The sequence below is a fragment of the Dendrobates tinctorius genome, unplaced genomic scaffold (genome assembly GCF_039654945.1).
Source record: "Dendrobates tinctorius isolate UK_male_01 unplaced genomic scaffold, ASM3965494v1 ptg000021l, whole genome shotgun sequence".
NCBI lineage: Eukaryota > Metazoa > Chordata > Amphibia > Anura > Dendrobatidae > Dendrobates > Dendrobates tinctorius.
In genome coordinates, this window is record NW_027361689.1 from 22962968 (window position 1) to 22990888 (window position 27921).

The 27921-nt window shown below is 43.9% G+C and overlaps 1 protein-coding gene across 2 annotated transcripts in view; it reads left to right on the forward strand.

Moving 5' to 3' along the window:
- LOC141083726 (uncharacterized) overlaps positions 1–27512 on the forward strand; it is a 39472-nt gene extending 11960 nt beyond the window's left edge. The window contains exons 2-4 of one of the 2 annotated variants that reach the window (XM_073568108.1): positions 22632–23398; positions 23499–23651; positions 25935–27512. In XM_073568108.1, coding sequence (XP_073424209.1) covers positions 22649–23398; positions 23499–23504 — 756 coding nt within the window. In that variant the 5' untranslated portion in view covers positions 22632–22648 and the 3' untranslated portion in view covers positions 23505–23651; positions 25935–27512. The remainder of the gene's footprint in view (positions 1–22631; positions 23399–23498; positions 23652–25934) is intronic. The other variant, XR_012230805.1, reaches the window with a different exon arrangement.
- The last annotated feature ends 409 nt before the right edge of the window (positions 27513–27921 follow it).

Genomic DNA, 27921 nt, shown 5'->3' on the forward strand with positions numbered 1-27921 from the left:
CTTCTCCTGTCCTGTATACTGGATGTAATGCTCTGTATCTGTATTATTCTGTATATACACTGCACGGTACCACTTCTCCTGTCCTGTACACTGGGTGTAATGCTCTGTATCTGTATTATTCTGTGTATACACTGCACAGTACCACTTCTCCTGTCCTGTATACTGCACGTAATCCTCAGTATCTGTATTATTCTGTACATACACTGCACAGTACCACTTCTCCTGTCCTGTATACTGGGTGTAATGCTCAGTATCTGTATTATTCTGTACATACACTGCACAGTACCACTTCTCCTGTCCTGTATACTGGATGTAATGCTCTGTATCTGTATTATTCTGTGTATACACTGCACAGTACCACTTCTCCTGTCCTGTATACTGGGTGTAATGCTCAGTATCTGTAGTATTCTGTATATACACTGCACAGTACCACTTCTCCTGTCCTGTATACTGGATGTAATGCTCTCTATCTGTATTATTCTGTATATACACTGCACAGTACCACTTCTCCTGTCCTGTATACTGGATGTAATGCTCAGTATCTGTATTATTCTGTATATACACTGCACAGTACCACTTCTCCTGTCCTATATACTTGGTGTATTGCTCTGTATCTGTATTATTCTGTATATACACTGCACAGTACCACTTCTCCTGTCCTGTATACTGGATGTATTGCTCTGTATCTGTATTATTCTGTATATACACTGCACAGTACCACTTCTCCTGTCCTGTATACTGGATGTATTGCTCTGTATCTGTATTATTCTGTATATACACTGCACAGTACCGCTTCTAGTGTCCTGTATACTGGATGTAATGCTCTGTATATACACTGCACAGTACCACTTCTCCTGTCCTGTATACTGGGTGTATTGCTCTGTATCTGTATTATTCTGTATATACACTGCACAGTACCAATTCTCCTGTCCTGTATACTGGGTGTAATGCTCAGTATCTATATTATTCTGTATATACACTGCACAGTACCGCTTCTCCTGTCCTGTATACTTGGTGTATTGCTCTGTATCTGTATTATTCTGTATATACACTGCACAGTACCGCTTCTCCTGTCCTGTATACTGGGTGTAATTCTCAGTATCTGTATTATTCTGTATATACACTGCACAGTACCACTTCTCCTGTCCTGTATACTGGGTGTAATGCTCAGTATCTGTATTATTCTGTATATACACTGCACAGTACCGCTTCTCCTGTCCTGTATACTGGGTGTAATGCTCTGTATCTGTATTATTCTGTATATACACTGCACAGTACCACTTCTGTCCTGTATACTGGGTGTAATGCTCAGTATCTGTATTATTCTGTATATACACTGCACAGTACCGCTTCTCCTGTCCTGTATACTGGGTGTATTGCTCTGTTTCTGTATTATTCTGTATATACACTGAACAGTACCAATTCTCCTGTCCTGTATACTGGGTGTAATGCTCAGTATCTATATTATTCTGTATATACACTGCACAGTACCACTTCTCCTGTCCTGTATACTGGGTGTAATGCTCTGTATCTGTATTATTCTGTATATACACTGCACAGTACCACTTCTGTCCTGTATACTGGGTGTAATGCTCAGTATCTGTATTATTCTGTATATACAATGCACAGTACAACTTCTCCTGTCCTGTATACTGGGTGTACTGCTCTGTATCTGTATTATTCTGTATATACACTGAACAGTACCAATTCTCCTGTCCTGTATACTGGGTGTAATGCTCAGTATCTATATTATTCTGTATATACACTGCACAGTACCACTTCTCCTGTCCTGTATACTGGGTGTAATTCTCAGTATCTGTATTATTCTGTCTATATATACTGCACAGTACCACTTCTCCTGTTCGATATATATACATTGTAAGCTACCACTTCTGTCCTATTGTTGGAGAGGTGGCATTGGACTTCAAGAAGGTCATTATTGGTTTATTATTTTCTATAATCCTATGGGCAAACAAAAATAAGGTAAATGTTAGGTGCAGGGATTCTCCCTCTGCACAGGGTACTGTAGATCTCAAGCCTTGTCTGCCTTTGCGGTGTCCCGTTCTGCTCCGGCCGCAGTGGAGGCTCTTCAGCAAAGACGTCAGTCTCAGCGTCTTGCTCAGACCTGTGTGGTTCGCTTGGGTACTGCTGCTCTTCCAGCCAAAGCTATGGTAATCAGCAATAGGCAGAGGCTAACAGATGCTCCGAAGGCTAGGTTCAGAAATAACTCTACTGAGCATGCTCGTCAGGTGGCGAGCTCTCATTGATGGTCGGTTGTCAGCTGCTCAGGTGATGTGGCAGTTCCGGATTGGTCCGTGTGGCGCCCCTGAGGATTCAGTTGCCACAGAGGTACTGCACCTCCTCCTGAGGTGTGGTACCCCACCATCCAGGTAGTTTGGAGGCTCCTGACCACGCTCCAACACCTGCACCAATCATCACAAAGTAGTGTAGCAAAGCCACATTGCGGCTCCCTGCTTGGAGTGTAGCAGAGCACCTTTGGTGGCTCCCTGCTTGGAACACAAAACGTGCTGGGAGGCAGGTGGAGTTAGTATACATAAAAGAGCGGGAAGGTTTAGGATTTCAGTCAGTGAGTCAGTGAGTGAAGTGAAGTGAGGAGAGAGGATCCCTGAGAGGGATGGAGGAAGGAGGGGCTGCAGCAGATCACAGTGACCTGGGTCTGCTGGCACGGGAAAGGAAAGAAGGAGAAAGACATTGAACTGAAACCTGATCTTCTATAAGAAGGAAAGACTAGTACGGAACATAGGAGTAAAAGAGAACAGAGGACGTGGGTTAGAGGAGAACCCTACCTAGAAGTTCTAAGCGCAAGGCCGGGGCCAGATCCCCGAGGTTGTATGGATACTAATGGTCCTGCAGCAGACACCGGAGGAGTAGTGGGCTGTAAATGCACTACTCCCATATAATAATAATAATAATAATAATAATAATAATAAATTTTATTTTTATAGCGCCGACATATTCCGCAGCACTTTACATTTCAGAGGGGATTTGTACAGACAATAGACATTACAGCATAACAATAATCACATACAGTAGATTATAACAAATACCAAGAGGAGTGAGGGCCCTGCTCGCAAGCTTACAGTCTATGAGGAAAGAGGTAGACACGAAAGGTGGGTGGTAACAGTTGCCCTGATTGTATGGACCAGCCATAATGTTAAGTGTGTAACAGTACAGACACAGAGGGCTAATGGATGCATAAAGCATGTGGGAACATGATGCTGGGAACCTGGTTATGGTAAAACTTTTGGCTCTGCCACACAGGGATAGGTTAGGTTAATGTGTTGAGGCGATAGGCCAGTCTGAATAAATGCGTTTTCAGGACACGCTTAAAATTGTGGGGATTGGGGACTAATCGTATTGACCTGGGAAGTGCATTCCAAAGAATTGGCGCGGCACGTGTAAAGTCTTGGAGACGGGAGTGGGAGGTTCTGACTATTGAGGATACTAAGCTCAGGTCATCAGCAGAACGGAGGGCGCGGGTAGGGTGGTATACTGAAACAAGGGAGGAGATGTAGGGTGGTGCTGAGCCATGGAGGGCTTTGTGGGTGAGGGTAATAAGTTTATACTGAATTCTGGAGTGGATGGGTAGCCAGTGTAATGACTGGCACAAGGTAGAGGCATCGGTGTAACGATTGGTGAGGAATATGATCCTGGCTGCAGCATTCAAGACAGATTGGAGAGGGGAGAGTTTTGTAAGAGGGAGACCGATTAGAAGAGAGTTACAATAGTCGAGACGAGAATGAATAAGAGAAACAGTAAGAGTTTTTGCAGAGTCAAAAGTAAGAAAAGGTCGAATTCTAGAAATGTTTTTGAGGTGCAGATGACAAGAGCGAGCCAGTGATCGAATGTGGGGGGCAAAGGAAAGCTCGGAATCAAGTATGACCCCAAGACAGTGGGCATGTTGCTGGGGAGTAATAGTGGAACCACAGACGGAAATGGCAATGTCGGGTGTAGGTACATTAGTAGCGGGAGGAAACACAAGGAGTTCAGTCTTTGACAGGTTCAGTTTCAGATATAGTGAGGACATGATATTAGACACAGCGTTTAGACAATCGCCAGTGTTTTCTAGAAAGGCTGGCGTGATGTCAGGAGAAGAAGCGTATAATTGGGTGTCATCAGCATAGAGATGTTACTGGAAACCAAATCTACTGATTGTTTGACCAATAGGGGCAGTGTACAAGGAGAAGAGGAGGGGGCCTAGAACCGATCCTTGAGGAACCCCAACAGTAAGGGGAAGGTGAGAGGAGGAGGAACCGGCAAAAGAAACAGTAAAGGAGCGGTCGGAGAGATAGGAGGAGAACCAGGAGAGAACGGTGTCCTTGAGGCCAATGGAATGGAGCATAGTGAGGAGGAGCTGATGATCCACAGTGTCGAATGCTGCAGAGAGATCCAAGAGAATTAGCATGGAGTAATGACCATTTGATTTAGCTGTTAGCAGATCATTAGAGACTTTAGTGAGGGCAGTTTCAGTGGAGTGTAAAGAGCGGAAACCGGATTGGAGAGGGTCGAGAACAGAGTTTTCTGAGAGATAGCGGATAAGACGGGAGTGGACCAGGCGTTCCAGGAGTTTAGAGATGAAGGGAAGATTAGAGACAGGTCTATAGTTAGCGGCACAGTTTTGGTCGAGGGATGGTTTTTTAAGTAGTGGATGTATGATGGCATGCTTAAATGAGGAGGGAAAAATACCAGAAGATAGAGAGAGAGGTTAAATATTTTAGTTAGGTGAGGGGTGACAGCAGGGGAAAGGGACTGGAGGAGATGTGACGGAAATGGGTCACTGGTGCAAGTAGTTGGGCGAGAAGATGCAAGGAGCCTGCTTACTTCTTCTTCTGTGACTGGTTCAAAATCAGAGAGTGAGTTAGATGCAGTGGGGGAGGGAGGACAGTGCATGGTATGAGGGGATTTGGAGATAATTTCCTGTCGGATCTGGTCAATTTTTTCTTTGAAGTAATTGGCCAGATCGTCAGCTCGGAGCTCCGTGGTTGGGGCCTGTACTCTTGGATTGAGTAGAGAATGAAAAGTGTCAAAGAGACGTTTCGGGTTATTGGACAGTGAGATGATGAGGGTGTTGAAATAGGTTTGTTTTGAGAGGTGAAGGGCAGTGTTGTATGTTCTAAGCATAAACTTAAAATGGATGAAATCTTCGTGTAGATTGGATTTTCTCCACAGACGTTCGGCGCACCTGGAGCACCGCTGCAGGAAACGTGTTTGCACCGTGTGCCAGGGTTGTCGCCGTCTGCGTTGTGGTGTTCTATTTATAGGGGGTGCAAATTCATCCAGGGCAGTTTGAAGTGTTTCATTGTAATGCTTCAATGCAGAATCAGGACATGAGAGGGAGGAGATAGGGGCCAATGAAGACTGCAAGTTCTTCAGAAGTTTCTGGGTGTTAATGGCCTGTGTGTTTCTATAAGTCTGGACAGTGGGGGTGACCTGAGCAGCCTGGCAGTTCTTTATAGAGAATGAAAGAAGATTGTGGTCAGAGAGCGGGAGAGGGGAGTTTGCAAAATCATCCACTGCACAAAGCCGAGAGAAGACCAAGTCGAGGGAGTTTCCGTCTTCATGCGTTGGAGAATTAGTAAGCTGCGAAAGGCCAAATGAGGAGGTTAGAGATAAAAGGTGAGTAGCAGATGGGGAGAGGGGAAGAGCAATGGGGATGTTGAAATCTCCCATGATGAGGGTAGGGATGTCACCCTCATATAAGACTTGAGGGCACAACAGCAACATTGATAGTGAGCCGGGACTTAGGAGCAAGGAGTCCCCGAAGCAGGCAACAGCTGTCTGCCTCACAAGGATAGTTCTTGGGAACATCTGTTCGGAGGAACTCCAGTGTAACTCAGTACTAGGAGTACTTCACTTACGGGCGCTATAGAGGAGACATTCAGAAAGGCACACGTTGGCGGAGCGTTGGAAGGGAGGATTCCATCTTGCCTGGAGGTTGACTGAGTCCCTGACCCGGAGGACACAGCACGGAGGCAGGCACCTGTGTGTACTACAGACTGTGAGTAAAGCTTTGGAACTACAAGCCCTGGTGTCCTCCACTCATTCCGGCGCCAACACCCTCAGCACTGCTACATTTCTGCACCATCCACGTCTCCCATCTATCCTCTCCATCTACACTGCCCTGGGACTACAGCTTCACCTGTGGGGAGCTTTTACATCTTTGCTGCACCATACCATCAGTCCCAGCGGATCTGCATGCAGCGTCGGCTTAACACCTCAATTACCGAACACCACAGGTGGTGTCACGAACTATTCATTCAATTAACTGCATTCCACCATTCAATCTCACTATTACTTGGGTGCCCAGGGCCACGGACCGGGTCACTGCTGCTGTGACACATTGCGCTGATACCGGCCCAGTACCGAGTACCCTACAGCCCTGGGAGGGCTACCCATCCGCGAGCAAGGTCCTGTCTGGCTGGACTTAAGTGAAGCATATAACAGGGTCTTTGGGGGTGCACATCGGCATTCTAAGATCCTTTATGCTATATGTGTGTCAGTGGATAGGTTACCACACTGTGTGCATGTGTGCCACTTCTAGCACGGCGATTGTGTGTCTAGCAGGCAGTGTAGGGAGGGAACTCCCGCTTGGCTTAGCATCTGACTCGGGGCGTCCTAAGTTGCATGTGCAGTTAGCACAGCCGAGTGTCAGAGTGAGCACAACCACCAGCCTAGTGTGATGTCCGTCTGGACTGCAATTGTGACAGCACCCCGAGCAACCCCGAGACCCTTTAACCCTATACAGGGATCTGAAATTACAGCGGAGTCCAGGAGGTAGCTGTCTGTGTAAGCGTACCAGGCAGGACGGTCGCCAGAGAGGGATAAATTAACGGTACCGAAAGCGTAGTCTAAACCAGACGGGCAGCAGAGGTACAAAATCGGCAGGCAGTAGCAGAGTCGGAATCCTGGCCAAGGTCAGAGTCATTAACTGGGAGGGCAGCAGAGGTACAAAATCAGCAGACAGTAACAGAGTCAGAATCCAGGCCAAGGTCAGAGTATTAAACCAGGAGGGCAACAGAGGTACAAAATCGGCAGGCATTAGCAGAGTCAAAATCCAGGCTGAGGTCAGGGATAGCAATAGGAAATAACACAATAGCACACTGGGGAAACCAAGACTATATCTGGTGGTCTGCAAGACAGGCCCCAAGGTATTTGAAGGATCATGCTATCCCTCACAGGCTCACAGTCTGATGATGTCATTTGGACCGCCCCCAGGACCAGGCCAGATGGTGATGCACCAACCCCTTCATGACTGACAGAGGAGCGGAGCCTGCGCCCACTGGATGCCTGCGCAGGAGCCCCTTCTCTGACACCACCACCCATGGGCAAACCACGGCACCCCCTAGTGGCCGAGGCAGGAACAGCCGTCCCCGAGTCTGACGGCGACGTGACAGTCCGGCGCCTCCCAGTGGCCGAGACCGGAACATCAGTCCTCGAGTCTGATGGCGACGTGACAGTCTGGTGCCTCCCAGTGGCCGAAGCAGGAACAGCAGTCCCTGTATCTGACGGCAACGTGACAGTTCGGAGCCTCCCAGTGGCCGAGGCAGGAACAGCAGTGACACCTAGATTTCCCTCGGGGGTAGCTGTAGGGATCCCATCTAGTGTTTTTATTTGCTGTACTACTGTGATGTATAACAGGGTATAACTCCGAGTGCTCTTAAAGCACTCTGTACTTACTTTGCACTCGGAGTGTCTGCAAGGAGTGACCTTTGCACTCCGTGTGTCTGCGGTGCTTGCACGCAGCATCACCCTGCCATTGTATTTTAGCTGTGGTTTCTCCATCACCGCACAGTGGACCCCGAGTTGCAATCTCACTTTTTTATCTTTTATATTTAGAGAAATCCTCAAACCCTAACAGTAAAACTTGGAAAACCTGTTTGAATGGTTTATTCCAAGTAATCTCCTATCTCCTGGAATGGGGATAACTTTATATTTGCTGTGTATATGACAGCTGTGACCCCCACGATCTCACAAACAGGAGCTCTAAAAAGGAGCTGTGGTCTATCATACATACTGCTACACCATTCTCATGAGGCTTTTTAAATAACTCCTTTAACCCCTTTACTACCAAGGGTGGTTTGCACGTTAACTCCCGGGTCAATTTTTACAATTCTGACCACTGTCCTTTTATGAGGTAATAACTCAGGAACGCTTCAACGAATCTAGGCGATTCTGAGAATGTTTTCTCATGACATATTGTACTTTATGTTTGTGGTAAAATTTCTTCACTATAACTTGTTTATTTATGAAAAATACGGAAATATGGCGAAAATTTTGAAAATTTAGCAATTTTCAAACTTTTAATTTTTATGCCCTTAAACCAGAGAGTTATGTGACACAAAATAGTTAATAAATAACATTTCCCACATGTCTTCTTTAGATCAGCACAATTTTGGAAACAAATTTTTGTTTTGTTAGGAAGTTATAAAGGTGAAAAGTTGACCAGCGATTTCTCATTTTTGCAACACCATTTTATTTTTAGGGACCACATCACATTTGAAGCCACTTTGAGGGGTCTATATGATAGAAAATACCCAAAATTGACACCATTCTAAAAAGTGCACCCCTCAAGGTGCTCAAAGCCACATTCAAGAAGTTTATTAACCCTTCAGGTGCTTCACAAGAATTTTTTGAATGCTTAAACAAATGAACATTTAACTTTTTTTCACAAAAAAAATTACTTCAGGTTCATTTTTTTTATTTTACCAAGGGTAGCAGGAGAAATTGGACTGCAAAAGTTATTGTGCAATTTGTCCTGAGTACGCTGATATCTGATATGTGGGGGGAACCACTGTTTGGGTGCATGGCAGAGCTCAGAAGGGAAGGAGCGCCGTTTGACTTTTTTACTGCAAAATTGGCTGGAATTCAGATCGGACGCCATGTCACGTTTGGAGAGCTCCTGATGTGCCTAAACAGTGGAAACCCCTCACAAGTGACCCCATTTTGGAAACTAGACCCCCAAAGGAACTTATCTAGATATGTGGTGAGCACTTTGAACCCCCAAGGGCTTCACAGAAGTTTATAACGTACAGCCGTACAATTAAAAAATCATATTTTTTTCCACAAAAAATGATCTTTTCACCCCCCAATTGTTATTTTCCCAAGAGTAACAGGACCCCAAAAGTTATTGTGCAATTTGTCCTGAGTACGCTGATACCCCATATGTGGGGGTAAACCACTTGTTTGGGTGTATGGCAGAGCTCGGAAGGGAAGCAGCGCCATTTGTCTTTTTTGTCTGGAATTGAGATCGGTCGCCATGTCGCGTTTGGAAAGCCCCTGATCAGCGATCTGTCACAGGCAGTGCTGCAGGCTTCCTCATGCTGGCACTTTGCAGGCATGAGGAAGCTGCCCCCCTGCAGGCCCCCGAAGGTCCCTGCCACCATTTTGGATTTGGGGACCTGCAGGGAAGGAGACCCCCACAGCAGTGCTGCTGTGGGGGTCTCAGGGAAGTACTTAGGGAGCCCCCTCCCTGCCGATGCTTCCCTAAACCCCGGTACACTGCGATCATGTTTGATTGCAGTGTGCCAGGGGTTAACGTGTCGGGGGTGGTCCGTGACCGCCCCTGACACATAGTGCTGGGTTTCAGCTGTGATAATCAGCTGACACTCGGCCGCGATCAGCTGCGCTCCCTCCGTGAGCACAGCTGATCACGCTAGACGTATTCATCCGTCCTTGGGACTTAGGTCCCAGGTCACATGGACGGAATAGTACGTCTAATGTAGGAAAGGGGTTAAGAGAGTGTTGAGGGGAATATAGTATAATCTCGGTTCCCCCCAACTATATGCCCCCCTGTGATCTGTGCCCCTCAGTTATGTGCACCCCTGTGATCTCTCTGGCTCCCAGCCTTCTGCCCCCGGTGATCCTGTGCCCCTCTGATATGTACCCCCTGTGATATTTGTGCTCCCATGTGATTGCTGTGTCCCCCAGCTATGTGCCCCTTTGTGATCTGTGTCCTCCAGCTATGTGCCCTCCTGTGATTTCTGTGCCCCCCTGTCTTCTTGCCACCCCTCGGTGATCTCTATGCCCCCCAGATATGTGCCCCCTGTGATCTTTGTGCTACCCCATTGATCTCTGTACCCCCTGTGATCTCTGTGCCCCCCAGCTATGTGCCCCCTGTGATATCTGTACCCCCCAGTGATCTTCATGGCACCCCCCTATGATCTTTTTGCTGACCCTGTGATCTCTGTACCTCGCCCCTGTGATCCTCGTGCCACACTCTGGTGATCTGTGTCCCCCCGGAGATCTATGAGCCCCACCTGGTGATCTATAATGCCTCCCCAGTGATGCCTGTCCCCTCCAGTGCTGTATATCCCACTTTTTTTGTTTCCTGCTCTAATCACCTTCCGAGCCAGGGACCGGCTCCTGTGCATGCCCGACGATGGACGCACCTCAGCTGTTCATCCTCCCCCCATCTGCATACCTGGGTGAGTCCCAATATGGAAACATGGTTTTATGTATGTTCAGCACTTGTACTATCATCTGTATACTGTATATAGACTACTGTGTATACAATATATAGGTGATGCTGGCTGCTAAATCTGTGTATAATCACAGTATCAATTATATAATGTATGTACAGCAGTCTATATACATTATATAGGGGATACTGTGACTTAGGCTGGTTTCACACTAGCGTGTGTGAGGCGAGAAACTCACATGAGTCTCTCGCATCAATACCCGACACTGCTGCTGGCACTCAGACCGAAGTGTGCGGATGCATACAAATAAATGTAGCCGCACGCTCCAGTCTGAGTGCCAGTAGCAGTGCCAGTGTTGATGCGAGAGTTTGAAACCGGCCCTATAAATACAATATATGGGTGATACTGCTGTAAATATGTTACATAGGTGATACTGCGACTAAACACTTCAGTCACAGTATCACTTATATAATGTACACACAGCAGTCACCTATATGATGTATGCAACATAATATAGTATAATGTCTTAATGTAGTGTATAATGTAGAGTTGTGTGTATATATATATATATATATATATATATATATATATATATATATATATATATATATATATATATATATATATATATATATACATACAGTTCTTCCAAAAATTAAGAGAACATCACATCAAAACCCATTCTCCAGACCTGAACCCCATTGAAAACCTCTGGAATGTAATCAAGAGGATGATGGATAGTCACAAGCCATCAAACAAAGAACTGGTTAAATTTTTGCGCCAGAAGCAGTGTGAAAGACTGGTGGCAAGCATGCAAAGACACATGAAAGCTGTTTTTAAAAATCATGGTTATTCCACAAAATATTGATTTCAGAACTCTTCCTGAGTTAAAACATTAGTATTGTTGAAAACATTAGTATTGTTGTTTCTAAATGATTATGAACCTGTTTTCTTTGCATTATTTGAGGTCTGAAAGCACTGGGTTTTTTTTTTAATTTTGACCATTTTTCTTTGTCAGTAAAAAAAAATACAAAGTTTATTGCTTGGAAATTCGGAGACATGTTGTCAAAAGTTTGTAGACTAAAAGAACAATTTACATTTTACTCAAAAATATACCTATAAAGAGAAATATCAGACAAACTGAACATTTGAAAGTGGTCTCTTAATTTTTGCCAGAGCTGTAAATATATGTTCAGTTGTTTATATAGTACATTGCTATGTATATAGTATATAATGTGCAATCCACACTATATACACTGGCCCATCTCTATACTAATACTGTATACACAGCTCCACTCTACATTCCTTACCATAGAGGGAGGACTTGGAGCTGCCACGAGATGAATCCAAACTAGACGAGCCAATTCACATGTGGAGGGTGCACGTCCAAGCTAGTTAGCATAGCGGAATCAGGAAAAAAGGAGACTGATGGCACTCCAGGAATACAGAAAAAAATATATTTTATTGTGGCAAATTAAGCCATAATAAAATCAAGTTGTCTGACGCGTTTCGAGTGCCTGGTGTGCACTCTTAGGCTATGTGCACACACTGCGGAATCACCTGCGGGTTTTTCCCTGCGGAACCGCCGGTAAAACTGCAGGTAAAGTGACCTGCGGTTTTCCTGCGGTTTTGCCCTGCAGTTTCACACCTCTACTATGTTAAAGGTGTGAAACCGCAGCGAAATCCACAGAAACAACTGACATGCTGCGGTTTATAAACCGCAGCAAAACCGCACGGAAAAAAACGCAGTGTGAGCACTGCGGTTTTGAAAACCCATAGGGTTACATGATACTGTACCGTGTCTGCGGAACTGCTGCAGTTCCGCAGGGCCAAAACAGCAGCAGAACCGCAGCAAAAACCGCATATGACTAACAGTGCACACCAGGCACTCGAAACGCGTCAAACAACTTGATTTTAATATGGCTTACTTTGCCACATTAAAATATATTTTTTTTTCTTTATTCCTGGAGTGCCGTCAATCTCCTTTTTTCCTGATTCCTTACCACAGTATATATTGTGGAGCCATGTATACTGTGTATACATCTCCTGTATACATGGTGTAATTCTCAGTTTCTGGTCTTATTATGTGTGTGTACGTGTGTGTGTATGTTCAAAAGTTAGGGGTCCCCAGACAATTTTGTGTTTTCCATGAAAACTCCTACTTTTATTAATCAAATGTGTTGCCAAACGAAGTTAAAATCTAGTCCAGTCATTGACAAGATTCGAAAAAAGATTTTTATTTGAAATAATAATTTTCTCCTTCAATCTTTGCTTTCATCAAAGAATGTTCCCTTTGCAGCAATTACAGCACTGCAGACCTTTGGCATTCTAGCAGTTAATTTGCTAAAGTAATCTGGAGAAATTTCACCCCATACTTCCAGAAGCCCCTCCCACAAGTTGGCTTGGCTTGATGGGCACTTTCTGCGTACCATACGGTCAAGCTGCTCCCACAACAGCTCAATAGGGTTGAGATCTGGTGACTGCACTGGTCTCTCCATTACAGATAATTTACCAGCTGCCTGCTTCTTCCCTAAATAGTTCTTGCAAAATGTGGAATTACACTTTTTATGCAATTTCACTGCACTCGGATTTTGTTGTACTTTGCCAGTACACGATATGGTAAAACCAATAGTGTGGTTCAAATGTAAAACTGGTACCACAAAACACAAGCCCTCACATGGCTATATTGATGGAAAAATATAAAAGTTATGGCTCTGTGAAGAAGGTAAGTAAAAAACAGAAAAGTAAAAATGGAAAATGGCCCCGGGGTTGAAGGGTTAATAGGACTATACAGTATTGTCATCAAGAAAAATCATCAGCTACTCAAAATCCAGTCCACACTCGAATCACAACTCCTTAAAGAAGTTGTCCACTGCTTGAACAACTCTTTGTCATATCACATGGTTGTCCCTGATAATAAATAAAATAAAGCTTAAAATAAAAAAAGCTTATACTTACATTCTCGCTCTCCCCAGGGCTCCTGTATGGTTGTTGTGACTGTTGTGACACGTGCCCTGGTGCCATATCAGCACTGGCATCATTGTTCCTACCTTTCGTGAAATTGAACATGAAGAGGAAGTCAGAGATCAGTCCACACATTATATTTATTATATTATTTTATATATATTTTATTTTTCCATTTTTTAATACATTTCACAAGAAATGTTTTTTCTCTATTTTTTTTTATTCTCTATCCATCCAAGAAAAAGAATTGCATTGTTATTATTTACCAAAGTACTACATTTTTCTCATGTATACCTTATCGTGGGTTCACACAGACTAGCTCTCAGCACATTCATAGTATATGTAAAAAGTAAATGTTCTTTTTTTTTACCATGATATGACTGCCCCTTTTAAAGTGAGAATGAAGAACACTGACACAGGTCACTAAATTTTTAAGATTACACAATAAACACTGATAGAAGCCAATCTATTGTATCCTTCTGTGATTGCTTTTTAGAATACGTTTTACACTCTCCATTATTTGAATCTTATTTAACACTTTACTTTTACTATATATATATATATATATATATATATATATATATCTAATATATAAAGCTCAAGTGTGTGTATGTATGTGTGTGTGTCTGGGATTGGCATCCGCACCGTCGCAGCTACAGCCACAAAATTTGGCACAGTCACATATCTGGACCCCGAGAGCGTCCTAAGCCATGTTGCAAGGCGAAATTTTAACCCCGCGCGTTCCAATTCACCAAACAATTTTGCCCCTTTCTACATACTGGGGAAAAGTGTGTGCGTATCAAGCCCCGCCCCTCATTATGATGTCACAATGGTTGCCATGGCAACGCTGATGTCATCATAGGTTGCAAGCCCCGCCGCTCATTATGATGTCATAATGGTTGACTATGGGATGGAGGATATGTGATGGGTATATGGGCACTGGACTATGGGATGAAGGATATGTATGATGGGTATATGGGCACGGGACTATGGGATGGAGGATGTGTGATGGGTATATGGGCACTGGACTATGGGATGGAGGATATGTATGACTGGTATATGGGCACGGGACTATGGGATGGCGGATATGTATGATGGGTATATGGGCACGGGACTATGGGATGGAGGATGTGTGATGGGTATATGGGCACTGGACTATGGGATGGAGGATATGTATGACTGGTATATGGGCACTGGACTATGGGATGGAGGATATGTATGACTGGTATATGGGCACGGGACTATGGGATGGCGGATATGTATGATGGGTATATGGGCACGGGACTATGGGATGGAGGATATGTATGACGGGTATATGGGCACGGGACTATGAGATGAATGATGTGTGATGGGTATATGGGCTTTCGACTATGGGATGGCGAATATGTATGATGGGTATATGGGCATGAGACTATGGGATGGAGAATATGTGTGATGGGTATATGGTCACGGGACTATGGGATGGAGGATGTGTGATAGGTATATGGGCACTCGACTATGGGATGGAGGATGTGTGATGGGTATATGGGCACGGGCCTATGGGATCATGCATATGTATGATGGGTATATGGGCACGGGACTATGGGATGGAGGATAATTATAATTTGCTATAACTAAGCACAGTTAGTTACTATGCCCGGGCAGTGCCGGGCTCTTCAGCTATATATATATTTATCTATATAATATAACGCTGCAAGCGTCACTCTGTCCAAAGCCTTTATAGATTGTGCAAGCGCGACGTGCCTGCGCAGTCTGGCTCCAGACAGAATGAGGCATCCAGCGGTGAGGAGTGTGCATGGCGCCGGAGATGGCGGTATGCGTACACACTGCATACCGCCATGTCCGACGCCATACTTACCTGACCGGGAGGAGCGCTGCCGTGGCACTTCTCTTCGGCCGGAGACCAGGGCAGGAGTGCGGCCGGAATCGCGCAAGCGCATAGCGCGATCCGGCGCCATTTTACTGAAAACACACTTGCAGTGTGTCTTCAACAATATGGCACCGGACAGTGCTATGGGCATGCGCGTACTCCGGCCCCAGACTCTTCCCCCGGCCTCCAGCAGAACGTGGTGACAGCGCTGGAGCACAGGAAAGAAGGGTGAGTATAAATGTTTTTTGGGTTTTTTTTGGGTATGTGTGTAGTTTTAATAGGAGTGAGGGGACCATGCATACCAGGATTTGGGGATGAGGGGACCATGCATACCAGGATTGGGGGATGAGGGGTTCCATGCATACCAGAATTGGGGGGATGAGGGGACCATACATGCCAGGATTGGGGGCGAGGGGACCATGCATACCAGGATAGGGAGTGAGGGTGACCATGCATGCCAGTATTGGGAGATGAGGGGTACCATGCATACCAGGATTGGGGGATGAGGGGTACCATGCATACCATGATTGGGGGATGAGGGGTACCATGCATACCAGGATAGGGGGGTGAGGGGACCATGTATACCAGGATAGGGGGTGAGGGGACTATGCATACCAGGGTAGGGATGAGGGAGTACCATGCATACCAGGATTGGAGGATGGGTAACATGCATACCAGGATTGGGGGATGAGGGGTACCATACATACCTGGATAGGGATGAGGGAGTGCTATGCATATCAGGATTGAGGGATGGGTGCCATGCATACCAGGATTGGGGGATGGGTACCATGCATACCAGGATAGGGGGTGAGGGGACCATGCATACCAGGATTGGAGGTGAGAGGACCTTGCATACAAGGATAGGGGGTGAAGGGACCATGCATACCAGGATTGGGGGGTGAGAGGACCATGCATACCAGGATTGGGGGATGAAGGGTACCATGCATACCAGGATTGGGGGATGAGAGGTCCATGCATACCAGGATAGGGGGTGAGGGGACCATACATACCAGGATAGGGGGTGAGGGGACCATACATACCAGGATAGGGGGTGAGGGGGCCATGCATACCAGGATTGGGGGTGAGGGGACCATGCTTACCAGAATAGGGGGTGAGGGGACCATGCATACCAGGATAGGGATGAGGGAGTATCATCCATACCAGGATTGGGAGGTGAGGGGACCATGCATACCAGGATGAAGAATCGGATGCCATGCATACCAGGATTGGGGGGTGAGGGTACCATGCATACCAGGATAGGAATGAGGGGTGCCATGCATACCAGGATAGGAGGTTGGCAGCACATACCAGGATGAGAGACCATATACCAATAAAAATGCTCGCCACCTGGGCGTAGAACGGGTTCATAGCTAGTATATATACCGTTGTGGCCAAAAGTGTTGACACCCCTGCAATTCTGTCAGATAATACTCAGTTTCTTCCTGAAAATGATTACAAACACAAATTCTTAAAAGAAAAAACACAAAAGAGAATGAAGCAAAAAGCAAAACATTGATCATTTTACACAAAACTCCAAAAATGGGCCAGGCAAAAGTATTGGCACCCTCAGCCTAATACTTGGTTGCACAACCTTTAGCCAAAATAACTGCGACCAACCACTTCCGGTAACCATCAATGAGTTTCTTACAATGCTCTGCTAGAATTTTAGACCATTCTTCTATGGCAAACTGCTCCAGGTCCCTGATATTTGAAGGGTGCCTTCTCCAAACTGCAATTTTTAGATCTCTCCACAGGTGTTCTATGGGATTCAGGTCTGGACTCATTGCTGGCCACCTTAGAAGTCTCCACTGCTTTCTCTCAAGCAATTTTCTAGTGCTTTTTGAAGTGTGTTTTGGGTCATTGTCCTGCTGGAAGACCCATGACCTCTGAGGGAGACCCAGCTTTCTCACACTGGGCCCTACATTATGCTGCAAAATTTGTTGGTAGTCTTCAGACTTCATAATGCCATGCACACGGTCAAGCAGTCCAGTGCCAGAGGCAGCAAACTAACCCCAAAACATCAGGGAACCTCCGCCATGTTTGACTGTAGGGACCGTATTCTTTTCTTTGAATGCCTCTTTTTTCTCCTGTAAACTCTATGTTGATGCCTTTGCCCAAAAAGCTCTACTTTTGTCTCATCTGACCAGAGAACATTCTTCCATCACGTTTTAGGCTTTTCAGGTAAGTTTTGGCAAACTCCAGCCTGGCTTTTTTATGTCTCGGGGTAAGAAGTGGGGTCTTCCTGGGTCTCCTACAATACAGTCCCTTTTCATTCAGACGCCGACGGATAGTACGGGTTGACACTGTTGTACCCTTGGACTGCAGGGCAGCTTGAACTTGTTTGGATGTTAGTCGAGGTTCTTTATCCAACATCCGCAAAATCTTACGTTGAAATCTCTTGTCAATTTTTCTTTTCCGTCCACATCTAGGGAGGTTAGCCACAGTGCCATGGGCTTTAAACTTCTTGATGACACTGCGCACGGTAGACACAGGAACATTCAGGTCTTTGGAGATGGACTTGTAGCCTTGAGATTGCTCATGCTTCCTCACAATTTTGGTTTGGTATATATATATATACACTGCTCAAAAAAATAAAGAGAACACTTAAACAACAGAATATTACTCCAAGTAAATGAAAGTTCTGTGAAGTCAAACTGTCCACTTAGGAAGCAACACTGATTGACAATCAATGTCACATGCTGTTGTGCAAATGGAATAGACAACAGATGGAAATTATTGGCAATTATCAAGACACCCTCAATAAAGGAGTGGTTTTGCAGGTGGGGACCACAGACCACATCTCAGTATCAATGCTTTCTGGCTGATGTTTTGGTCACTTTTGAATGTTGGTTGTGCTTTCACACTCATGGTAGCATGAGACGGACTCTACAACAACACACAAATGGCTCAGGTAGTGCAGCTCATCCAGAATGGCACATGAATGTGAGCTGTGACAAGAAGGTTTGCTGTGTCTGTCAGCGTCGTGTCCAGAGGCTGGAGGCGCTACCAGGAGACAGGCCAGTACACCAGGATATGTGGAGGGGGCCGTAGGAGGGCAACAACCCAACAGCAGGACCGTTACCTCAGCCTTTGTGCAAGGTGAAACAGGAGGCGCACTGCCAGGGCCCTGCAAAATTACCTCCGGCAGGCCACTGCAGAGGACTCGGGAGACAGAGCGGCATGCTGCAATGGAAAGGGGACAGGTGAATATCCCCGTTGCCGGGGGCCTGAGCCTGCGACGACACCGGCACCTGGCCCACATAGTGCGCCAGTGTCCCCGCCTGCTCAGGACACCGGCATCTGGCCCCCAGTGACTAGAGGTGAGTATGTCTTTTTTTAATTGCAGCATCAGTGGCAGTAGCAATATATGGGCAGTATTTATCTATGGAGCATCTTCTTGGGCCACCATTAACCCTTGTGCAGCATTTTTTGAGGGTATTTATCTATGGAGCATCTTCTTGGGCCACCATTAACCATCGTGCAGCATTTTTAGGGGGGTATTTATCTATGGAGCATCTTTTTGGACCACCATTAGCCCTTGTGCAGTACCACCCTAGGCTTATACTCGAGTCATAAAGCCTTCCCAGCTTTCTGTGGAAAAATTAGGGGTCTCGACTTATACTCGGGTCAGCTTATACTCGAAAATAAATATATATATATATATATATATATATCCAAAAGGCAGGAACAGCACGCCGGTGTGTTATTCCTGCTGTTTGGATTTTTAGCATCATAAAGGTTTTGTACATGCCTTTGGGAGCTTTGCACCTGGACTCTCTTTTGTATTTTTCTGCTGCTCTATTTCTTGTCATATATTGAAAAACAATTCAAAACCTTCATAGCTATTAAATGTGGTCGGGAGATAGTTAAATAACCATCATAATTCCCCCACCCATTAATAAGGACAGATTAAATAATAATGGAGTACTCAAAATATCATATAATTCAAAAGAAAAATAGAGTAACCATAAACCACAATAGAATATAAGAAAAATATATAAATCTTTATTGATACAATTTAAAAGCAAAATCACACATATGTCAACACATAATAGAGGTAGATATAAAAGGAAAAATCCCAGTATAGCACAGAATAGAGCCCCCTTACATATAAAGTGGCAGCGGGCAAAAAAGTCCTATACTACCAATATAAAGCATAAACTGGATCATCAGGCATGCTGTGCTTAATATCAGAGACCAAAGTCCGTATACGCCTGAGGCATCCAAGTATAATGTAAAGCATAAAGCTCAAAGTATAATGAATAATTCAAGATCAGACAAATACTGCATCAATCAGAACTGGGATCATACCCAGTACCTGTAATGTACATGCCACTTACCCATAAGGGATATAAATTACAAGGAGGATACTGCGCTCAACCCCGACGTGCGTTTCACCTCGGCTTTCTCAAGGGGAGGTGCCTATCTATCCTCAAAGTACCCATATATAAACGCCGCAGGCCAGGTGTTACCGATCAGAGTCGGCGCATGCGTGGTGCAGCCACGCGATGATCCGTCGCCGTCAGAGAGCGGCGCGCGTGTGTGGTAATACGTGTGTGGTCATCCTGTGCGGCTCACAGGATGACGGCCGGAGCATCGCGACCAGTGAAAAAACACCGCGCATGCGCACAGGATCGGCGCCATTTTCTCGAAGACCTATTGTGGGTGGCCATAGTAATATGGTCTGGACGGGTCATCAGACTATTTCAAAGACCGGATAAAGATGGAAGGGAAAAGAAAGGCGTCACAGGGGGAAAGGAAGCAATCCATAGTTATTAGGACAAAAAGGGGTCAAAGAAGGCTCTCAATATATAATATATAATAATATATAAGTTGTCATAGAAAGAGTGTCGTATAGAAAGAAGGCAACAGTCCAAAAAGATTCACTAAAAATATGGCAGAGGGATCAAAAAAATCTCCTAAATGATCCCAAAATGTAATTATAGTAATATTCGAAATATCATAATAGAATGCCATATGCAAAAAATACAAGATAATAGCCTAAATAGACTCACTAAGGATATAATATTATACATCAATTATAGATAAAATTCACCTCGTATAGCCTACATCCCGAAGAGGGAGGGAAAAATTCCCAAGCACCACAGGTCGTATATATAAATACCGCTTTGTTACAAAAATTAAGTGTTAGAGTTAGAATGTCATTAACATGATGATATATCATAGTACAGGTATCATGTGATCGCCATTAAGTGGTAATCCAAAAAAAAATTTTTTATAGATCCCTCATTGAAAACTTGACACACTACGATCAACAATACATAAAAAATTGAGAACACTCCCAACCCCTCTCCCTCATATCCATAAACCCCCCCAAAAGAAAATGACAATTCTTCAATGAAAGATCGGAAGTTCAAAATCAGAATATACAATATTGTTTGTCCTCCAGATGTCCAAATCCTCCACGTTTCAGGAAAATCTCGGGCAGCATGATTTCCTAGAGAAAAACGACTGCCGATCCGGCTAGTTGTAAGAGACGCTGTTAAACCAACTCTTCCGCATTCAGACATGGGCGTCAAAGAAAAATGAAACTAAAATGAACAAAGAAAAGGACAGACACAAAAATTAAAAAACAGTTCTAAAAAACACAGCTAAGGACACAGACACATAAATGTAAGCCATGACAGAATCGGAAAGGGAGCCTTAAACTGCAATTGAAGTAACCATAATCCCAATAAAAGAGTCATAATAATAGTTAGAAATCCAAGTTAAAGTGCTTCGGGAGAGTTTTTAAGCTGGAAATGTCCTGAATATCTCTAGATGCCACTATGCCCCTAACATGTTCGCGTACCCGAACTTTGAGTTCTCGAGACGTGAGTCCAACATAAATTTTGTTGCAGGGACACGTGGCGTAGTATACCACATTTGAAGTGTTACATGTAATATAACTCTTAATGGAAAAAGTCTTTGTCCCATCAGAAGTGGTAAAAGATGCAATTTTACAAATATTAGGACACGCCACACATCTCCCACAGGGAAAACATCCCTGTATACGGGTTGAACCACGAACTGACGGTATTATGGGTACATAGTGACTTTTTACTAGGTGATCTTTCAAATTCCAGCTACGTCTAGGGATGATTTTAGGCCGTGGAGGTAAATGTGCTGCCAAAGTAGTATCTGTATGTAAAATAGGCCAGCACTTATCAAAAATTTCTTGCATACGATCCCACTGGCAGTTTGATGTGGATACAAAACAAATAGTATCCTTATTAGTGTCTCGCCGAATACTAATGGGTTTCGCTAATAAATCATCACGCGATGCCTGCTTGGCCCTCCTATACCCATATTTGATACATCTATTGCTATACCCTCTAGCCTTAAATCGGTGCCCCAAATCTTTAGCCTGTTTTTCAAACATTATCTCTGTAGAGCAGATACGCCTTGTTCTTAAAAATTGCCCCCTAGGAATGGCACGAATTATAGGTGGAATATGGGCAGAAGACGCGTGCAGCAGAGAGAAAATGGCGCCGATCCTGTGCGCATGCGTGGTGTTTTTTCACTGGTCGCGATGCTCCGGTCGTCATCCTGTGAGCCGCGCGCGTGTTTATGACGTCTAGTGGTATTACCACACACGCGCGCCGCTCTCTGACGGCGACGGATCATCGCGTGGTTACCATGTGGCTGCACCACGCATGCGCCGACTCTGATCGGTAACACCTGGCCTGCGGCGTTTATATATGGGTACTTTGAGGATAGATAGGCACCTCCCCTTGAGAAAGCCGAGGTGAAACGCACGTCGGGGTTGAGCGCAGTATCCTCCTTGTAATTTATATCCCTTATGGGTAAGTGGCATGTACATTACAGGTACTGGGTAGGATCCCAGTTCTGATTGATGCAGTATTTGTCTGATCTTGAATTATTCATTATACTTTGAGCTTTATGCTTTACATTATACTTGGATGCCTCAGGCGTATACGGACTTTGGTCTCTGATATTAAGCACAGCATGCCTGATGATCCAGTTTATGCTTTATATTGGTAGTATAGGACTTTTTTGCCCGCTGCCACTTTATATGTAAGAGGGCTCTATTCTGTGCTATACTGGGATTTTTCCTTTTATATCTACCTCTATTATGTGTTGACATATGTGTGATTTTGCTTTTAAATTGTATCAATAAAGATTTATATATTTTTCTTATATTCTATTGTGGTTTATGGTTACTCTATTTTTCTTTTGAATTATATGATATTTTGAGTACTCCACTATTATTTAATCTGTCCTTATTAATGGGTGGGGGAATTATGATGGTTATTTAACTATCTCCCGACCACATTTAATAGCTATGAAGGTTTTGAATTGTTTTTCAATACTGTTTGTTACTGTGTTATTCACAGCTGGTGATTCAAAACAGATGGACTTTCGTGCCCGTGACCAATCGTGGCTGACGCGGCTTAATGAGGTGTTTAAGGATGAATCCCCGTTGATTTTAGATTCACAGCACAAGGACACCAAGGAACAGACTATACGGTTAAAAAATCTTTTATTAAAAAGAACCAAGCTATGGTGGAACAAAGCGTTCCTGGAAAAATATCTCAGCAAGGGACTGATTCCTCGGGGATTACGCATTCAGTTATTCCCAGCTTTCCCTATAGATGATGTCTCCTTTAGAGACAATTGGAAAAGGATCTCAACAAGATCCTCTAAGGAATATATGGAACTATTAGTCCAACTCGATAGCACCAAACTGGGTATATTGGAGACTGAGATAGAAGCGGTACAATTAGAATTAAAAAAGAATTTATCTCCTGACGCTTTAACTAAATTTCAGGAGGAGCTGGATGGAGATTTTACTAAGTGGGAACAAGATATTTGTAAGAACAAATCACAAAAGTTCCAGAGGGATGTTCTTGATTTCCAGGACAACAGAGTATATAGGTGGAAGGCGACGCCTAAACGGGATCGATCTCCGTCTGCAGTTAGGTCTGATTCCATGTCCTCATTTGCCTCTGCCGAGGAATCAAGGCAGACATCCAAATCTGGAGCTAAAACGAAAGACTCTTCTGGTAGGAATATTCGTAATACTAGAAGTCGTTATACAGGAAGAAGGAAGGTGTACCCATCACCTACTTATGGGGCCAAGACTAAGCCCAAAGGCATGGAGGTAATTAATCTTTCAAATCATGTTATTTCTAATGACCAACTTGACCTCCTGAGTTTGGGCTTGTCTTTCACGCCTAGTAACGGCTTTAATTTCTTCACAGCCGTGAAAGATGTACACCTTTTTTGTCGAAAACTAATTTTAACCAAGTTGCACAATGCACGTCGTTTGCATACAGGTGTGGATAATGATATTGAGCATCAAGCATTGTTGGCTCTTGAGGACCTTTTGAGAGAACAACAAATGGAATCTACAGGTACGTTCCCTAACAGTGATGCCCAGATCTACGACATTTCCTGCCTTATCGATATGCCCACAAGTTGAGATATTTTGCAAAATGGTGATTGAGGAATTCAAAAAAATTCCTACAAATATCTATAGAGACAATCTATCATTTAAGCAAAGAAAGGCACTGAAAGAGTTACAACAGATTAACGATGTGGTTATTAAGGCTGCCGATAAGGGCGGAAATGTTGTTATCTCGCCCATCGATAAGTACGAAAAGGAGGCCTTTCGGCAGTTAAAAAATAAGGATACTTATCAGCAACTAATAAACAATCCCACTATATCATTTGCTCAGTCCTTGGAGAAAATACTGTTTAATGCATTGGAGTCAGGTTTGATTCCCAAAAAAATCTTTGATGGACTCATGACTAGGAATCCAAGGGTCCCAACCTTTTATTTGTTACCCAAAGTACACAAGGATCTAGTCAATCCTCCGGGTCGTCCCATTGTGGCTGGCATAGGGGGGCTATGCGATATGACATGTAAATTTATTGATTATTATTTGAAACCTATTGTCGAGACGCTGCCCTCCTATGTCAGGGATACCACTGATTTGTTGAACAAGATCAATGGGATCACCCTGGAGGATGACATGATCCTTGTGGCCATCGACATTGAGTCACTGTATACGTCCATTAATCATGTGGACGGATTGGCGGCAGTGCGCTTCTATTTGGAGATGTTGAGTCAGGATGGACATTGGTGTGAATTTCTTATGGAACTCTTGGAATTTGTCCTGTCTCACAACTACTTTGTCTTTAAGGACTGGTTTTTTTTGCAGAGGCGTGGCACTGCCATGGGTGCGGCTTGCGCCCCGTCCTATGCTAACCTGTTTCTCGGGTACTGGGAGAGGCAGGTTTTCTTTGGGGGCGGGGCGCTCGCCGTAAACCATGTGCAGTGCTGGTATCGCTATATTGATGACGTTTTTGCCATTTGGCAGGGGTCGTCATCTGATCTCCAGGTCTTCATGCATCATTTAAATTTGAATACTTTTAATCTCAAATTTACTTATAAATGGCATAGATCTAGTATTGAATTCCTGGATGTTCTAATCAGGACCGATGTGGGAGGCCTGATTCAAACGGATTTGTTCCGTAAAGAGACAGCGGTGAACTCTCTGCTGCACGCGTCCTCGGCCCATATTCCACCTATAATTCGTGCCATTCCTAGGGGGCAATTTTTAAGAACAAGGCGTATCTGCTCTACAGAGATAATGTTTGAAAAACAGGCTAAAGATTTTGGGCACCGATTTAAGGCTAGAGGGTATAGCAATAGATGTATCAAATATGGGTATAGGAGGGCCAAGCAGGCATCGCATGATGATTTATTAGCGAAACCCATTAGTATTCGGCGAAACACTAATAAGGATACTATTTGTTTTGTATCCACATCAAACTGCCAGTGGGATCGTATGCGAGAAATTTTTGATAAGTGCTGGCCTATTTTACATACAGATACTACTTTGGCAGCACATTTACCTCCACGGCCTAAAATCATCCCTAGACGTAGCTGGAATTTGGAAGATCACCTAGTAAAAAGTCACTATGTACCCATAATACCGTCAGTTCGTGGTTCAACCCGTATACAGGGATGTTTTCCCTGTGGGAGATGTGTGGCGTGTCCTAATATTTGTAAAATTGCATCTTTTACCACTTCTGATGGGACAAAGACTTTTTCCATTAAGAGTTATATTACATGTAACACTTCAAATGTGGTATACTACGCCACGTGTCCCTGCAACAAAATTTATGTTGGACTCACGTCTCGAGAACTCAAAGTTCGGGTACGCGAACATGTTAGGGACATAGTGGCATCTAGAGATATTCAGGACATTTCCAGCTTAAAAACTCTCCCGAAGCACTTTAAATTGTTTCACAGTGCCAATCCTAAGGGCCTACTGGTCCGTGGGATTGACAGGTATGATTGTGGCGTTCATGGAGGTAACATTAAGAAGATTCTCGCACAACATGAGTGTAGATGGATTGTGATGTTGGATACTTTAGCCCCTGCAGGCTTGAACGAAACTAATACTTTTGCCTCTTTCCTTAACTAGAGATTTATCTATTAGTCCTTTTTTCTTGGATTTCTAACTATTATTATGACTCTTTTATTGGGATTATGGTTACTTCAATTGCAGTTTAAGGCTCCCTTTCCGATTCTGTCATGGCTTACATTTATGTGTCTGTGTCCTTAGCTGTGTTTTTTAGAACTGTTTTTTAATTTTTGTGTCTGTCCTTTTCTTTGTTCATTTTAGTTTCATTTTTCTTTGACGCCCATGTCTGAATGCGGAAGAGTTGGTTTAACAGCGTCTCTTACAACTAGCCGGATCGGCAGTCGTTTTTCTCTAGGAAATCATGCTGCCCGAGATTTTCCTGAAACGTGGAGGATTTGGACATCTGGAGGACAAACAATATTGTATATTCTGATTTTGAACTTCCTATCTTTCATTGAAGAATTGTCATTTTCTTTTGGGGGGGTTTATGGATATGAGGGAGAGGGGTTGGGAGTGTTCTCAATTTTTTATGTATTGTTGATCGTAGTGTGTCAAGTTTTCAATGAGGGATCTATAAAAAAAATTTTTTGGATTACCACTTAATGGCGATCACATGATACCTGTACTATGATATATCATCATGTTAATGACATTCTAACTCTAACACTTAATTTTTGTAACAAAGCGGTATTTATATATACGACCTGTGGTGCTTGGGAATTTTTCCCTCCCTCTTCGGGATGTAGGCTATACGAGGTGAATTTTATCTATAATTGATGTATAATATTATATCCTTAGTGAGTCTATTTAGACTATTATCTTGTATTTTTTGCATATGGCATTCTATTATGATATTTCGAATATTACTATAATTACATTTTGAGATCATTTAGGAGATTTTTTTGATCCCTCTGCCATATTTTTAGTGAATCTTTTTGGACTATTGCCTTCTTTCTATACGACACTCTTTCTATGACAACTTATATATTATTATATATTATATATTGAGAGCCTTCTTTGACCCCTTTTTGTCCTAATAACTATGGATTGCTTCCTTTCCCCCTGTGACGCCTTTCTTTTCCCTTCCATCCTTATCCGGTCTTTGAAATAGTCTGATGACCCGTCCAGACCATATTACTATGGCCACCCACAATAGGTCTTCGAGAAAATGGCGCCGATCCTGTGCGCATGCGCGGTGTTTTTTCACTGGTCGCGATGCTCCGGCCGTCATCCTGAGTGTGTGTTTATGACATCTAGTGGTATTACCACACACGCGCGCCGCTCTCTGATGGCGACGGATCATCGCGTGGTTACCATGTGGCTGCACCACGCATGCGCCGACTCTGATCGGTAACACCTGGCCTGCGGCGTTTATATATGGGTACTTTGAGGATAGATAGGCACCTCCCCTTGAGAAAGCCGAGGCGAAACGCGCGTCGGGGTTGAGCGCAGTATCCTCCTTGTAATTTATATCCCTTATGGGTAAGTGGCATGTACATTACAGGTACTGGGTATGATCCCAGTTCTGATTGATGCAGTATTTGTCTGATCTTGAATTATTCATTATACTTTGAGCTTTATGCTTTACATTATACTTGGATGCCTCAGGCGTATACGGACTTTGGTCTCTGATATTAAGCATAGCATGCCTGATGATCCAGTTTATGCTTTATATTGGTAGTATAGGACTTTTTTGCCCGCTGCCACTTTATATGTAAGGGGGCTCTATTCTGTGCTATACTGGGATTTTTCCTTTTATATCTACCTCTATTATGTGTTGACATATGTGTGATTTTGCTTTTAAATTGTATCAATAAAGATTTATATATTTTTCTTATATTCTATTGTGGTTTATGATTCTTGTCATATATATACAGTTGTGGCCAAAAGTATTGACACCCCTGCAATTTTGTCAGATAATATTCAGTTTCTTCCTGAAAATGATTGCAATCACAAATTCTTTGGTATTATTATCTTCATTTAATTTGTCTTAAATGAAAAAACACAAAAGAGAACAAAAAAGCAAAATATTGATCATTTCAATAATGAGCCAGACAAAAGTATTGGCACCCTCAGCCTCATACTTGGTTGCACAACCTTTAGCCAAAATAACTGCGACCAACCACTTCCGGTAACCATCAATGAGTTTCTTACAATGCTCTGCTGGAATTTTAGACCATTCTTCTTGGGCAAACTGCTCCAGGTCCCTGATATTAGAAGGGTGCCTTCTCCAAACTGCCATTTTTAG